General features: G+C 45.5%; 1 protein-coding gene across 1 annotated transcript in view; it reads right to left on the bottom strand.

Annotated features, from left to right (window-relative positions):
* Positions 1–16,951, bottom strand: part of myo18b (myosin XVIIIB) — a gene marked incomplete at its 3' end in the record, with an annotated part of 66,454 nt that overhangs the window by 20,551 nt on the left and 28,952 nt on the right. Inside the window, exons 29-38 of the mRNA XM_079524697.1 lie at positions 15,759–15,882; positions 15,304–15,504; positions 14,982–15,092; positions 13,964–14,068; positions 11,669–11,830; positions 10,609–10,722; positions 9,850–9,966; positions 5,225–5,308; positions 3,876–4,013; positions 936–1,121 (exon numbers count right to left, since the gene is read on the bottom strand). Coding sequence (XP_079380823.1) covers positions 936–1,121; positions 3,876–4,013; positions 5,225–5,308; positions 9,850–9,966; positions 10,609–10,722; positions 11,669–11,830; positions 13,964–14,068; positions 14,982–15,092; positions 15,304–15,504; positions 15,759–15,882 — 1,342 coding nt within the window. The remainder of the gene's footprint in view (positions 1–935; positions 1,122–3,875; positions 4,014–5,224; positions 5,309–9,849; positions 9,967–10,608; positions 10,723–11,668; positions 11,831–13,963; positions 14,069–14,981; positions 15,093–15,303; positions 15,505–15,758; positions 15,883–16,951) is intronic.

Below are 16,951 nucleotides of genomic sequence, written 5' to 3'. Positions count from 1 at the left end.
AGCTCCATGCGTTTATAAACCCATGTGTGTGTTCGTACCAGCTCCATGCGTTTATAAACCCATGTGTGTGTTCGTACCAGCTCCATGCGTTTATAAACCCATGTGTGTGTTCGTACCAGCTCCATGCGGTTATAAACCCATGTGTGTGTTCGTACCAGCTCCATGCGTTTATAAACCCATGTGTGTGTTCGTACCAGCTCCATGCGTTTATAAACCCATGTGTGTGTTCGTACCAGCTCCATGCGTTTATAAACCCATGTGTGTGTTCGTACCAGCTCCATGCGTTTATAAACCCATGTGTGTGTTCGTACCAGCTCCATGCGTTTATAAACCCATGTGTGTGTTCGTACCAGCTCCATGCGTTTATAAACCCATGTGTGTGTTCGTACCAGCTCCATGCGTTTATAAACCCATGTGTGTGTTCGTACCAGCACCATGCGTTTATAAACCCATGTGTGTGTTCGTACCAGCTCCATGCGTTTATAAACCCATGTGTGTGTTTATACCAGCTCCATGCGTTTATAAACCCATGTGTGTGTTTATACCAGCTCCATGCGTTTATAAACCCATGTGTGTGTTCGTACCAGCTCCATGCGTTTATAAACCCATGTGTGTGTTCGTACCAGCTCCATGCGTTTATAAACCCATGTGTGTGTTTATACCAGCTCCATGCGTTTATAAACCCATGTGTGTGTTCGTACCAGCTCCATGCGTTTATAAACCCATGTGTGTGTTCGTACCAGCTCCATGCGTTTATAAACCCATGTGTGTGTTCGTACCAGCTCCATGCGTTTATAAACCCATGTGTGTGTTCGTACCAGCTCCATGCGTTTATAAACCCATGTGTGTGTTCGTACCAGCTCCATGCGTTTATAAACCCATGTGTGTGTTCGTACCAGCTCCATGCGTTTATAAACCCATGTGTGTGTTCGTACCAGCTCCATGCGCCTGCGGCTGCTGTCCTGCTCGCGGTGGCTGAGCTCCTCCATCTCGTGCCTCATGTCGTGCAGTCTCTGCTGGTAGTACACAGAGTTCTCCCTCTCTCTGGCCTCCGTCTGGGCACACTGCTCCAGCTCCTCTCCCAGACGCACCACGCTGTCCCGCAGCCGCAGCACCAGCACCTGCATGGGGGGGAAATATTATATAATCAATATTTAATTTATTGATTCAGGAGGAGATCAGCCAACCGACGCATGCAGGGAGGGAGGCTGGAAGTACCTTCGCTTGAACCATTTAGGCCTGACCTCGACATTTAAAAAAAAAATCTTCTAAATCCTCCAGTTTTCTGAAATAAATATTTTCACGATTTTTCAAAAATAGCAGACCTACAAGCTCGTAGCGCGCCGCTCGTAGCGCGCCACTCGGTGGCGCGCTATGAGCTTGTAGATCTGCTATTTTTCAATAGCTTGTAGATCTGCTATTTTTCAATAGCTAAAAATCTTCTAAATCCTCCAGTTTTCTGGCGCGCTATGAGCTTGTAGATCTGCTATTTTTCAATTGCTAAATTATAACCGCCCAAAATGGGTTAAAAAATGACGGGCACTGAGTGGAAAGAAAAGAGGAGTTAACGGGCAATTATGGGCACTAGATTTGCCCGTAAAAGTCAAGTTTAGCAGGCATATATAATATACGGTGATATACAGGTGTGATGGTACAATTCGGGAGTTTACCGGAGTTTGTTGGAAAGTTTAACGGGAGTTTCCTAGCTGTAATATACACAGGCCCGGTTCTTCCTACAGGCCGACGAAGCAGCGGCTTCAAGCGCCATGGGGGAGGGGCGCCAAAAAAAAAAAAAAAAAAAAAACATTTTTTTTTTTTTTTTTTTTTTACTCTGTCCCAACTCTGTCTGCCCAGTGCCCCCCCAGTGCCTCCCCAGTACCTCCCCAGTGTCTCCCCAGTGCCAGTGTCCCGCCAGTGCCTCCACAGAGCCTCCCCAGTGTCCCCACAGTGTCTCCCCAATGGACCCCCAGTGCCTCCACAGTGTCTCCTCAATTTTTGGGACAGAGTAAAAAAAGAAAAAAGAAAATACTTTTAAAACATTTTTTTTTTGAGTATATACACATCCCTATTCCATGCTTTTTGCGCAGTGTGGCCCGGGACAAAATGCCCCAAACTCTTCTCCCTTCTGGCTCCAAAACTATGGAATGCACTTCCCACTATAGCAATCAGAACTGCAGCCTCACTCCCAATATTCCACCGTAGTCTGAAAACCCACCTCTTCAGACTCTATTTTAGCCCGTAGCACTTTCCCTAACCTCAACGACCTTACAGGCGTATATGCAAAGGCTCAATTTATTTACTGTAACTTAAATAGCATTTTTATGTAGACATAGCACTCTATAGTATATAATGTATAGTTTCATTATATAGATATTCCACTGTTAGGTTCTTAGCTTACGTATGATTCATGATGACTATTTTGTATGTATTTAATGTATTCTCTGTCCTTGCTTACTGTAAATCGCTCTGGATTAACCCATTCTTAGGCGGGAACCCCTGTTGGGTGTTTTAAACATTATGTTATAATTTAGCTATTGAAAAATAGCAGATCTACAAGCTCATCGCGCGCCACCGAGTGGCGCGCTACGAGCTTGTAGGTCTGCTATTTTTTAAGAATCGTGAAAATGCGGCGCAAATCTTTGAATATTATATTCTTTCAGAGCGAACGTTTTTTACTCAAATCTTTGCTTCTGGGGGGGGGTCCCTGAAACAACATTATTTTCAGATGGGGGTCCACGGCAAAATACATATAATCCTTGACATGAAATATTGAGCACCACTGATACAGAAACATACGTAGGTATTTCAGAAAACTGAAAACTGAAATATTTCGACGTCAGGCCTAAGAGCCTCTGCTAAATTGTGAACACTGAGACTAAACAGAGAAAGTGCAGAATAAATTAAATCTGCACTTCGGTATGAATATATCTTTCCTCTCCTACTGCGGATCTGAACCCGGTTTCCTCTGTGTAATACAAGGGCTGAAATGTTTTTACCATTTGAGCTTATTAACCCATTTTGACCTGGGAACGATTCTACAAATGTCTTTTTTGACTTTTTTCATGTCAAGGACCATCAAAATTATATGTAATTGGCCGCCGACCCCCATCTGAAAATATGTTGTTCCAGGGACCCCCCCAGAAGCAAAGATTTTAGTTAAAAGCGATTGCTGTGAAAGAATATATTTAAAGATGTGCGCCACATTTTCACAATTTTTCAAAAATAGCAGACCTACAGTAGATCTGCTATTTTTCAATAGCTAAAGCATAACATAATGCTAACACCAAAAGGGGTTCCCGCCCAAAATGGGTTAATAGAGCCTGTCTAGGATAAATTGAAGCCTGAGCGTCAGGTCAACGTTCAGGTCAGATCGTGCGTGTCTAGGTGAGACGTGACATTTGAAAAGTCACGGCCTCCTCCTCGCGCGTTACCATGTCCTTCTAATCTAATGCGTGAGGTGGCTGTGATTTGTCCATTAATTTGCATGTTGCTTTGCCACTCGATGTGCCATTCACTTTAAGCATGCGCATACTCTCTATATCCAGCTTTGAGGGTTTGTGTAAACACAAACATTGAATGCCATTGACAATGAATGGCCAGTTTTGAGGGTTTGTGTAAACACACACATTGCGTACGGTAAACCCAAACATTGAAGACAGAAGTGAGGACGCAAATTCTGAGTGGCTGGAATGAGATGATTGTATGATGATGTACGATGATAAGACCTGTTAGTGTCCATTTGGTTCCATTTGTACACTGTCAGAGTTACAGACTCCTAAGGGTCCATTTGGTTCCTAACTATCATTTAGCTGGGGGCCCCCTGGAACTCCCTCAAGGACCCCTGCGGGTCCCCGGACACTGTCGTCTCCACTCACCTCAAACCTCTTCACTTGTCCTCTCTGGAACTCCAGCTTGTTCTCCAAGTCACACACACGGGCCTCCTGTTTACTGACGATACTGCGCCCCACAGTGGACGCCTCTAGGAACTGCACTCTGGACACATTCTTCTGGAGCTGCATGGGGTGAGAGAGAGAGAGAGAGAGAGAGAGAGAGAGAGAGAGAGAGAGAGAGAGAGAGAGAGAGAGAGAGAGAGAGAGAGAGAGAGAGAGAGAGAGAGAGAGAGAGAGAGAGAGAATTGGCAATGTAACGGGTCCATTTGTACACTCTCAGAGTTAAATCAACATTGATTTTAATTATGAATTGGGGGTCCCAGAGATAGAAATTACATGAAATGGTCCGCGGGCTAATGAGTGTCAATTTGGGGGTCCTTGACATGAAGAACGTAGAGAACCCCTGGTGTAGAGCAGGGGTTCTCAACTATTGTTGGGATTCGGAACCGGGTCCATTTCAGACCCGGTTCCGACATTGCGGATCCGGAGCCGGTTCCATCGTTTTTTTATTAACGGTTCCCCAAACGGATCTCATCAGTCGTCATTTAGCTCCGCTGTGTCTGTGCATGCATGCAAGCAGAGCCAAGTTACTGGGGTGACGTCACCCAACCTACAGAGTGAGTGGGGTCGGGGAGGATACGCCCACTGTTCTGTGCATTCAGCGACCGCCGTGGAGCGAGTGGGACTGGGACAGTATGTCGCACAGATCTCCAAAGTGTGGTTAACAGAGAGGGAAATGACTGAGGCTGAGCAGTGAGCAAAGTGCAATAAATGCGATGCTATAGTTCCCTCTGCAAAGGTTGTTGCAACTTGTACCACATCCACATTGAGGAAACATCTCACTTCCGGCAGTCTTCCGGGTGCTTCAAAACGCCACTGAGCAACTTCCACTGACATGAATAGCGGAGGGGGCGGAGCTTCGCGCCAGTTCAGTCTCTATTATATATATACTCTATGGTCGCGACCCCTCGGGGGGTTGCCAAATTATTTTGGGGGGTCCCCAAAATATTTTCAAAAAAATATATATATATATATTTTTACGATTTTTCAAAAATAGCAGACCTACAAGTTCATAGCGCGCCACTCGGTGGCGTGCTATGAACTTGTAGATCTGCTATTTTTCAATAGCTAAATTATAACAATGCTTAAAACATCAAAAGGGGTTCCCGCCCAAAATGTTTTAAGGTTATTGTAGCAGTCAATTTATATTGGGGGTCGGGAGGGGGCGGGGCGGGGGTCCCGAGACATTGCCAAAGCATTTCCGGGGGTCCCCGGACAAAAACGTAGAGAACCCCTGGTTTAGAGTATCACACTACAGTGTGAGGACATGTTACCTCTTCCTGGAGACTCTGTCTCTGCTTCTTCACCTCCTCCAGCTCCGCCTGAAGGTCTCTGATCTGGTTGATGTCATTGGAGGACTGGACGCAGACACAGGGAGAGGACGTTAGTGACACAACATCATCATAATGATCATTATAACTAGAAATGCACTCTGTCGAGCTGCCAACGTGCACCTTGCACACAAGTAGGCCATGCATGGCCTACTTGGGCGCAGGCAGAGAGCGCAAGTACTGCTACTAACTGATGTTTATTAGAACTGCTGTTCTAAATTCTTTAGACCTTATACCAATACGCACAATAACTGAGGCGCACTAACGGCCAGTGGCGTTTCCAGGAATTACATTTTGGCCAGGCAAGATGTGTTAATTGTCGTCTCCCCGCGCACAATCGTAGCACTAAAGGTTTTCAAAGAGATATACCTGCCAGACGAGTAGGATACAAAGGCTGAAAGGCTTGCATTTACATTCCAATGGGTGATTGAGGGTCGCGCTCTACCACAACGGCCAATCAGCTGTCCACTAATAGTTCTCAGGTCTTGTTTTTGTCCTCTTTTTTTCTCATTGTATGGATTTTGGCCAGGCCAGAAATGGATTTGGACAGGCGGACGCCTGCCCTCGCCTTATTGTAGATACGCCTCTGCTAAGAGCTCTCTCTAATGGCTCCCGACTAGTAAAAATAAACACGATTACAGCGTCGGCTATGGGCCGTGGAATAAAGCTTGTTTTGACCAGAAAGGCGCCTGAAAGAAACAGAGTGGGCGCGGGTGTTTGCAAAATCTGCGGTGTAAACTTGCAGGTCTATAGCCACCGCCGTGTATTTTTTGACATTCCGTTTTTCTCCAAAGTTGAATGTTGCCACTATACTGTTGGAGCAGCCATAAACTATACACAGGTTCTTCCTGATGTTCTGGGCATCTTTGTAAAGGTATATAAAGCAGGTAAGAGTAACGTTTGAGCAGACTAACATCAGTCACTCTGCCGTTCACTGTAGTAGAAGACCTGTGAGCTTACACCGCAGCTATGTCGTCTCCGCCTACAGGAAATACGTGTGCTGCGACCATGAGACCCGTTTCTGAATTTGTTTGTAGGCTTGCAGCCTTGCACGGCAACTGTTTGTTTACTGTATGTTGTGTGTGATGTCAGACCTCCTGGTCAGCCTACTGTACATACATCAACATATAACACGTTCACTTCATCTGAGTGCGAAGTACGGTGGTTTATCCCGAAGGAGTTTTCTGAGACACGGCGTGAGGGAGTGAAGAGAGACACAGAGAAGAGGGAGAGAGCGCTATAGTATAAAAGACTATTGTCCTACAACCCCAACAGAGGAACCTATAGAACTCTCATCACATCTCCATCTTCAACCGCTTAACCGTAGTCGGGTCGCGGGGGCAACAGCTCCACCAGAGAGCTCCAGACATTCTTCCTCTCATCACAGGTCCATTTGATAATGGAAGGAAGGAGCGAGGCCCAGCAATGTTCCCAGACTCGGGTCTCCTGTTCCGAGCGGCCATGTGAACCCATGAAGAAGAGGAGCCACAACGACCTCTACTGCCAAACGCCGAGGAATGAACAGATCCCTTCAGCAGCCTGTCGGCAAATAAACTGCTCCGTAACCAGCAGGAAACAAAGAGAAACGGATGAACCAACATCTAACAGTCATCGACAGTTTATCACCAAGAACTTTATAGCTCTGGCAGGAGAAGAAAGGAGAAATCCCACAGGAAAGAAACCCCGCATCTGTAAACAGTGTGACAAGAGTTTCCGTAAGTTGCGTCAACTGCGGTCACACCAGCGTATCCACACCGGAGAAAAACCATACCACTGTAAACACTGTGACAAGCGTTTCAGGCACTCGTCGACTCTTAGGACACACCGGAATCTCCACACTGGAGAAAACACGTACCACTGTAAACAGTGTGACAAGAGTTTCGCCCGGTTAGAATACCTGCAGACTCACCAGCGTCTCCACACTGGAGAGAAACCATACAGCTGTAAACAGTGCGACAAGAGCTTCAATCAATCGGCTCACCTACGGTCACACCTGCGTCTCCACACTGGAGAGAAACCATACCACTGTACACAGTGTGAGAAGAGTTTCGGTCGGTTATATACGCTAAAGATACACCTGCGTCTCCACACTGGAGAAAAACCATACCACTGTACACAGTGTGAGAAGAGTTTCGGTCGGTTATATACACTAAAGATACACCTGCGTCTCCACACTGGAGAGAAACCATACCACTGTACACAGTGTGAGAAGAGTTTCGGTCGGTTATATACACTAAAGATACACCTGCGTCTCCACACTGGAGAAAAACCATACCACTGTAAGCAGTGTGACGAGAGGTACACTCACTTGTGTAGTCTTAAGGCACACATGCGTCTCCACACTGGAGAAACCACACTGTAAACTGTGACAAGAGTTTCAAGCAGTGCTGATTTTGTCGACTAAAACTATGTCTAAAAGTGTTCGTCGACTACCTTTTTTCACTGACAAAAACTAAATGGAAACTAAATGAAAACTAAGCCATGATGACTAAAACTAAGGCTAAATATATAAGTTTGTCAACAAATAAAAACTAGACTAAAATGTCTAGTGGACAAGAGATCCAGTATGAGTCATTTTACACTTGGTTGCATGCTGAAAATAGCAGATCTACAAGATCACAACGACATTACATCATTACATTACCCGCCCAAATACAGTTTAGTCGACTAAATCAACTGTAGATTTAGTCGACTAAAATCTTATGACATTTAGTCGACTAAAACTAGACTAACACTAAGACATTCCAGGTGACTAAAATTAAATGAAAACTATTCAAGAGACTATGACTAAAACTAAAATGTTCTGCCAAAATCAACACTGTTTTACACTTGGTTGCATGCTGAAAATAGCAGATCTACAAGCTCACAACGTTGTGAGCTTGTAGATCTGCTATTTTCAGCAAGTGTAAAATCAGTCAGCAAGTGTAAAATCAGTCATTACGATGGCATCAACGCCCACAAAATACATTTTAGTCGACTAAATCACCTGTAGATTTAGTCGACTAAAATCTTATGACATTTACTCGACTAAAACTAGACTAACACTAAAACATTCCATGTGACTCAAATGTGACTAAAACTAAATAAACTAGCAGAAAACTAGCAGATCACACAACGCGTCGCGCTGCGACGCGTTATGAGCTTGAGCTTGTGAGCTTGTAGATCTGCTATTTTCACCATGTGTAAAAACAGTCATTATGACGGCATCAAGGCCCGCCAAAATACATTTTAGTCGACTAAATCAACTGTATTTAGTCGACTAAAACTAGACTAAACACTAAAACATTCCGGGTGACTAAAATGTGACTTAAAACTAAATGAAAACGTTTCAAGAGACCACGACTAAAACTAAAAGATAGAAATTTGCTGCAGAGAACTATGCAGTGTGAGGGTCTGAACTCAGTACCTGTGCGATCAGGGCCTTGTGTTTCAGAGAACCAGAAGTGCTGAGGGTTTGAACTCAGTACCTGTGCGATCAGGGCCTTGTGTTTCAGAGAACCAGGCAGTGTGATGGTTTGAACTCAGTACCGCCTTGTGTTTCAGAGAACAATGCAGTGTGATGGTTTGAACTCAGTACCGCCTTGTGTTTCAGAGAACAATGCAGTGTGATGGTTTGAACTCAGTACCGCCTTGTGTTTCAGAGAACAATGCAGTGTGATGGTTTGAACTCAGTACCGCCTTGTGTTTCAGAGAACTATGCAGTGTGATGGTCTGAACTCAGTACCTGTGCGATCAGGGCCTTGTGTTTCAGAGAACCTAGAAGTGTTGAGGGTCTGAACTCAGTACCTGTGCGATCAGGGCCTTGTGTTTCAGAGAACCTAGAAGTTTGAGGGTCTGAACTCAGTACCTGTGCGATGAGGGCCTTGTGTTTCACAGAACCTAGAAGTTTGAGGGTCTGAACTCAGTACCTGTGCGATGAGGGCCTTGTGTTTCACAGAACCTAGAAGTGTGAGGGTTTGAACTCAGTACCTGTGCGATCAGGGCCTTGTGTTTCAGAGAACCTAGAAGTGTTGAGGGTCTGAACTCAGTACCTGTGCGATCAGGGCCTTGTGTTTCAGAGAACCAGGCAGTGTGATGGTCTGAACTCAGTACCTGTGCGATCAGGGCCTTGTGTTTCAGAGAACCAGGCAGTGTGAGGGTCTGAACTCAGTACCTGTGCGATCAGGGCCATGTGTTTCAGAGAACCAGGCAGTGTGAGGGTCTGAACTCAGTACCTGTGTGATCAGGGCCTTGTGTTTCAGAGAACCAGTGTGAGGGTCTGAACTCAGTACCTGTGCGATCAGGGCCTTGTGTTTCAGAGAACCAGTGTGAGGGTCTGAACTCGGTACCTGTGCGATCAGGGCCTTGTGTTTCAGAGAACCAGTGTGAGGGTCTGAACTCAGTACCTGTGCGATCAGGGCCTTGTGTTTCAGAGAACCAGAAGTGTTGAAGGTCTGAACTCAGTACCTGTGCGATGAGGGCCTTGTGTTTCAGAGAACCTAGAAGTGTTAGGGTTTGAACTCGGTACCTGTGCGATCAGGGCCTTGTGTTTCAGAGAACAATGCAGTGTGAGGGTCTGAACTCAGTACCTGTGCGATCAGGGCCTTGTGTTTCTTCATCAGCTCATTGAGGTCCTCCTGGTCCTCCTCCAGTCTCTTCAGCAGGTCCGTCTTCTCATGCTGGAGGTGGTTTAACTGTTCATCCACCTGCATGAGCAGGAACACACTTTTACATCTGTTTTACCATCTACAGTATTTAACATCTTTTCATGTGATGTATGGCTGCACAGGGACACCTGAAGATCTACATACTCACCCAACACTGTATGGTAGTACAGTACTTGAGTCACTATAACATGTGACTTCACTTTTTTGATTTACAACAACCCACCCATAAATTCCCTCCCCCACCAGTGTGGATTTCGTCGACTAAAGCTAAGACGAAAAATGTCCGTCGACTACCTTAATTCACTGAGGAAAACTAAATGGAAACTAAATAAAAACTAGGCTATGATGACTAAAACTAAGACTAAATATACTGACAATTCAGTATCAACAAACTAGACTAAAATGTTAGGAAGGGACTAGTGGACAAGAGATCCAGTTTAAGTCATTTTACAATTAGTTGCATGCTGAAAATAGCCGATCTACAAGCTCACAACGTGTCGCGCTGCTTGTAGATAGGCTATTTGCAGCAAGTGAAAATTATTTCATTACGACGGCATCAAGGCCTGTCAAAACACATTTTGTTCGACCAAATCAACTGTAGATTTAGTCGACGGAAATCTTATGATATTTAGTCCAAAAACAACATTGATTCCCCCACAGTCCGAGTCAGCAGGTCTTTACCAGACTCTTCTGTTTGCAGATGTTCTCCAGCTCTATCTGAGCGTTCTCCAGCTCCTGAGCCAGGGTCTTCTGGTTGTTCTCTGCCTCGGTGCGCCTGGCCTCGTTCTCCTCCAGCTATAGTGGAGACAGACAGCATGGATGATTTGAATACGTTGGATAACATCCATCATCCATCATCCATCATCTTATCTTCCACAGTTTCAGAAGAGAGCTCTAGACTTCGAAGGAGCATCGGGTTGACTCTCGATCTCTCGCGAATGGCTGAACTTCTCACCCTATCTATAAGGGAGAGGCGGGCCACCCGTCTGAGAAAACTTGTTTCGGCCGCTTGTATCCACAAATTACAATCGTATTATTTCGGACCCATACTTAAATGTGGTTCTTTGTGTAAAGGGACAGTTTTTGTATGTATCTGTTTAAGCATGGTTACATCAAAAGCTACTTGTGCAGCCATCAGCTGGGGATAATCTGTAAAAGCATTTTCCTTCGAACCGGGGACCGGGAAATACTCCCTCCCTCCCCCAACCTGAGTGAAATGTCCAGTGAAATACTCCCTCCCTCCCCCAACCTGAGTGAAATGTCCAGTGAAATACTCCTTCCCTCCCCCAACCTGGGTGAAATGTCCAGTGAAATACTCCCTCCCTCCCCCAACCTGAGTGAAATGTCCAGTGAAATACTCCCTCCCTCCCCCAACCTGGGTGAAATGTCCAGTGAAATGCTCCCTCCCTCCCCCCAACCTGAGTGAAATGTCCAGTGAAATACTCACTCCCTCCCCCAACCTGGGTGAAATGTCCAGTGAAATACTCCCTCCCTCCCCCAACCTGAGTGAAATGTCCAGTGAAATACTCCCTCCCTCCCCCAACCTGGGTGAAATGTCCAGTGAAATACTCCCTCCCTCCCCCAACCTGGGTGAAATGTCCAGTGAAATACTCCCTCCCTCCCCCCAACCTGGGTGAAATGTCCAGTGAAATACTCCCTCCCTCCCCCCAACCTGAGTGAAATGTCCAGTGAAATACCCCCCCCCCTCCCCCAACCTGGGTGAAGTGTCCAGTGGAGTCACCTGGAAGTGCAGCCTCTCTATGTGGTCTTTGCTGCCGTTGGGCTGCTTCTGTCCCGGCTGGTCTATGGTGGACATCAGCAGCTGGGCGTCCACCAGCAGAGCGTGGGTCCTCTTCAGGTCCCGGCGGAGCCTCTTCTCCACGTCAAAGTCCCTGTGACCCACCTGCACCACAACAAGGTGTTACTCCACATGTCAAAGTCACTGTGACCCACCTGCACCACAACAAGGTGTTACTCCACATGTCAAAGTCCCTGTGACCCACCTGCACCACAACAAGGTGTTACTCCACATGTCAAAGTCCCTGTGACCCACCTGCACCACAACAAGGTGTTACTCCACATGTCAAAGTCCCTGTGACCCACCTGCACCACAACAAGGTGTTACTCCACATGTCAAAGTCCCTGTGACCCACCTGCACCACAACAAGGTGTTACTCCACATGTCAAAGTCCCTGTGACCCACCTGCACCACAACAAGGTGTTACTCCACATGTCAAAGTCCCTGTGACCCACCTGCACCACAACAAGGTGTTACTCCACATGTCAAAGTCCCTGTGACCCACCTGCACCACAACAAGGTGTTACTCCACATGTCAAAGTCCCTGTGACCCACCTGCACCACAACAAGGTGTTACTCCACATGTCAAAGTCCCTGTGACCCACCTGCACCACAACAAGGTGTTACTCCACATGTCAAAGTCCCTGTGACCCACCTGCACCACAACAAGGTGTTACTCCACATGTCAAAGTCCCTGTGACCCACCTGCACCACAACAAGGTGTTACTCCACATGTCAAAGTCCCTGTGACCCACCTGCACCACAACAAGGTGTTACTCCACATGTCAAAGTCCCTGTGACCCACCTGCACCACAACAAGGTGTTACTCCACATGTCAAAGTCCCTGTGACCCACCTGCACCACAACAAGGTGTTACTCCACATGTCAAAGTCCCTGTGACCCACCTGCACCACAACAAGGTGTTACTCCACATGTCAAAGTCCCTGTGACCCACCTGCACCACAACAAGGTGTTAATGGGTGTTACCCATTACAATCAGAACTGCAGCCTCACTCCCCAATCTTCCGCCGTAGTCTGAAAACCCACCTTTTCAGACTCCATCATGGCCCGTAGCACTTGCCCTAGCCCCTTAGATAGCACTTTATGTAGTAGACTTAGATAGCATTTTATACAGACTTGTAGCATGTTACGTAGACAGCACTAGAATTGCATTTTATGTAGTCATAGCACTTTATAGTATATAATATACAGTATGTATAGTATTAGTATAGTATTTATAGTTAATAGTTTCATTATATAGATATTCCACGGTTACGGTCTTAGCTTACGTTATGTTCATGATAACTACTTTTTATGTATGTGATGTATTGCCATGCTTTTGTTCTTGCTTAATGTAAATCGCTCATGATTAAGAGCGTCTGCTAAATGCCTAAATTGTTACAATAATACTTCTGGTCTCCACTCTATCCTAGGAGTTCTGCTGGGGTCATATAGGAACATGAGCCTACATGTTATTAGGAGTTGTCCTTTCATGTTGTGTACCTGGTCAATGAGCCTACATGTTATTAGGAGTTGTCCTTTCATGTTGTGTACCTGGTCAATGACCCTACATGTTATAAGGAGTTGTCCTTTCATGTTGTGTACCTGGTCAATGACCCTACATGTTATAAGGAGTTGTCCTTTCATGTTGTGTACCTGGTCAATGAGCCTACATGTTATAAGGAGTTGTCCTTTCATGTTGTGTACCTGGTCAATGAGCCTATATGTTATTAGGAGTTGTCCTTTCATGTTGTGTACCTGGTCACAGTGTATGTTTCATGTTGTGTACCTGGTCACAGTGTATTGTTGTGTATGTTTCATGTTGTGTACCTGGTCACAGTGTATTGTTGTGTATGTTTCATGTTGTTACCTGGTCACAGTGTATTGTTGTGTATGTTTCATGTTGTTACCTGGTCACAGTGTATTGTTGTGTATGTTTCATGTTGTGTACCTGGTCACAGTGTATTGTTGTGTATGTTTCATGTTGTGTACCTGGTCACAGTGTATTGTTGTGTATGTTTCATGTTGTGTACCTGGTCACAGTGTATTGTTGTGTATGTTTCATGTTGTGTACCTGGTCACAGTGTATTGTTGTGTATGTTTCATGTTGTGTACCTGGTCACAGTGTATTGTTGTGTATGTTTCATGTTGTGTACCTGGTCACAGTGTATTGTTGTGTATGTTTCATGTTGTGTACCTGGTCACAGTGTATTGTTGTGTATGTTTCATGTTGTGTACCTGGTCACACAAAGTTGCGATGAGTCCTTCCAGGTCATGTTTCTCATGAACGACCATCTGTTTCTCTTCATACTCCTGTTCCAACTGCATCTCCATCTGCCTCAGCTACACGCCCACACACAGCACACGCACGCACGCACGCCCACACACACACGCACACACGCACAGCACGCACACACACAGCGCGCACATGCGCACGCACGCACACACGCACACACACACAGAAGAGAGATTTTAATTACCGGTACATGGAATAATATAGTGTTATTTACAGCATATGTGATGGCCAGTGGGTTTGGTTGATGAGGTGTCACTGTACAGGTGGTGCAGAGCATTTGACATCATCTGCTACTATATGGCCAAACCTTCACCTCTAATGACAGGCCGGTTGTTGGCGTCTGCATAAGGGTGGTGTATATGGGTAGTGTGTATGGGTGGTGTATGGGTGGTGTATATGGGTGGTTCTACAGTGACCTACTCGTCTCTGTGAAGACCTGTGAACAGTATAAGGGTGGTGTATATGGGTGGTGTATATGGGTGGTGCTACAGTGACCTACTCGTCTCTGTGAAGACTTGTGAACAGTATAAGGGTGGTGTATATGGGTGGTGCTACAGTGACCTACTCGTCTCTGTGAAGACCTGTGGACAGTATAAGGGTGGTGTATATGGGTGGTGTATATGGGTGGTGCTAGTGACCTACTCGTCTCTGTGAAGACCTGTGAACAGTATAAGGGTGGTGTATGTGGGTGTTGTATATGTGGTGTATGGGTAGTGTATATGGGTGGTGCTACAGTGACCTACTCTTCTCTGTGAAGACTTGTGGACAGTATAAGTATGTATGAGTGGTGTCTGTCTCAGAGTGACCTACTCGTCTCTGTGAAGACTTGTGAACAGTATAAGGGTGGTGTATAAAGGGTGGTGGTGTAAATGGGTGGTGCTACAGTGACCTACTCGTCTCTGTGAAGACTTGTGGACAGTATAAGTATGTATGAGTGGTGTCTGTCTCAGAGTGACTTACTCGTCTCTGTGAAGACTTGTGGACGTCCTCCAGCTCCTCCTCTTTGTCCTCCATCTCCTTCAGTTGGATCTGTTTCATTCTCTCCAGCTCCAGCTCAAAGCGCATGTGAACCTGGATTAACAACATAATATAATATAATATAATATAATATAATATAATATAATATATACATACAGCTGATAACCAATGTGGTCAAAGAAGGTACACCGGGAATATTGTGTGCAAATGTACAATTGATTGATTGATTGATTGAGTCTCATAGTCAAGAGACTACACGTGTGTGTGTGTGTGTGTGCGTGCATGCGTGCGTGCGTGTGCTAACCTGCTGTTGCTGCTGTATCTTGGCGGTCAGCTTTGTGATCTCCTCCGCTCTCTCATTGGCTGTGCTCTCCAGTAGGCGGAGCTGTTTCTTGAGGTCAGGCAGGGACTCGGAGGTCAAGTCCAGGGGCAGGCTGAGGTCACGGATCTGAGCACACAGTTCCTCTTTCTGATTGGATAGACGGCTCGCCTCCCCCTGGCTCTCCTACAGAAATAAATCACACCCGTGTGAAGTGAGCAGTAGTTGTTTTCGTCGACTAAAACTAAGACGAAAAATGTTCGTCGACTACCTTTTTCCACTGACGAAAACTACATGGAAACTAAGCTATGATGACTAAAACTATGACTAAATATACTGACGATTTCATCAACAGATAAAAACTAGACTAAAATGTTAGGAAGGGAGTAGTGGACAAGAGATCCAGTATAGTACAGTTACAGACACACACACACACACACCTGCAGGGTGTTCCTCAGGGTGTATATCTCGGTCCACAGAGCGGTGTTCTCTTGGATGGCTTTGTCTTTGTTCTCTCTCTCGTTGTCGGCTCCCTCCAGAGCCTGAGTCAGTTCACTGTCAAACCTGCAATACAGACACACACATTTAACCAAATGAACCCTATACAGACACACACATTTAACCAAATGAACCCTACAATACAGACACACACATTTAACCAAATGAACCCTACAATACAGACACACACATTTAACCAAATGAACCCTACAATACAGACACACACATTTAACCAAATGAACCCTACAATACAGACACACACATTTAACCAAATGAACCCTACAATACAGACACACACATTTAACCAAATGAACCCTACAATACAGACACACACATTTAACCAAATGAACCCTACAATACAGACACACACAGGGACGTACAGAGAGTGTTAGATAGGCACTTTTGGACGAAACTAGCAGATCTAGCAGATCAGCTATTTTCGGGGAGCAACCCAGCACTCTTTAGAGTTAGGCAGATAAGACACTGGACTGCCGTTCGCTTCCGCGGCAGTGCGTTGGTCCGACATGCGTTGCGCCGTGCTTTTGCGGTTAGGGTTATATAGGGTAAAGGGTTTGGGTTAGAGTGTCCTGCCGCGTGAAACACAACCGCCTTCCGCGGGTGTTCCGCGGCTCATGCCGTTGCCGGAAAGAATGCACTCGCTGCTGTCTCTCTGGAGAGGAGGGCATTTGCATTTCTTTCGCCATAGTAAACGTTACATTCGTGGTCCGGAAAGGGCAGTTGTTTTACAGACGGGTAAAAGGGCAGGAGGCTGAAGCCCCCTTTGATGTCTGTGTGTGCACGTCCATGGACACACACATTTCACCTTCATCTAAAACATATTTTTTTTATCGTTTTTTGCTTTAAAACAAATTGTAAAAAGATGTAGGTATTAGGTAACCAAAAATGAAGGGATATTTACTCCCTTGCTGTCGTGACGGAACATTGAGACAGACAGACACACAGTGTGTTAGAGAACATACTAGTAAAAGCATTAAGACAGACATTATTAAAACTATGACTAAATATACTGTCGATTTTGTCAACAAATAAAAACTAGACTAAAATGAGATCCACTATAAGTCATTTCACAATTAGTTGCATGCTGAAAATAGTGTAAAATCAGTCATTACGACGG

The sequence above is a fragment of the Electrona antarctica genome (genome assembly GCF_951216825.1).
Source record: "Electrona antarctica genome assembly, chromosome: 16".
NCBI lineage: Eukaryota > Metazoa > Chordata > Actinopteri > Myctophiformes > Myctophidae > Electrona > Electrona antarctica.
Note: the sequence above shows the minus strand (reverse complement) of the source record. Positions and strands in the feature narration are given on the sequence as shown.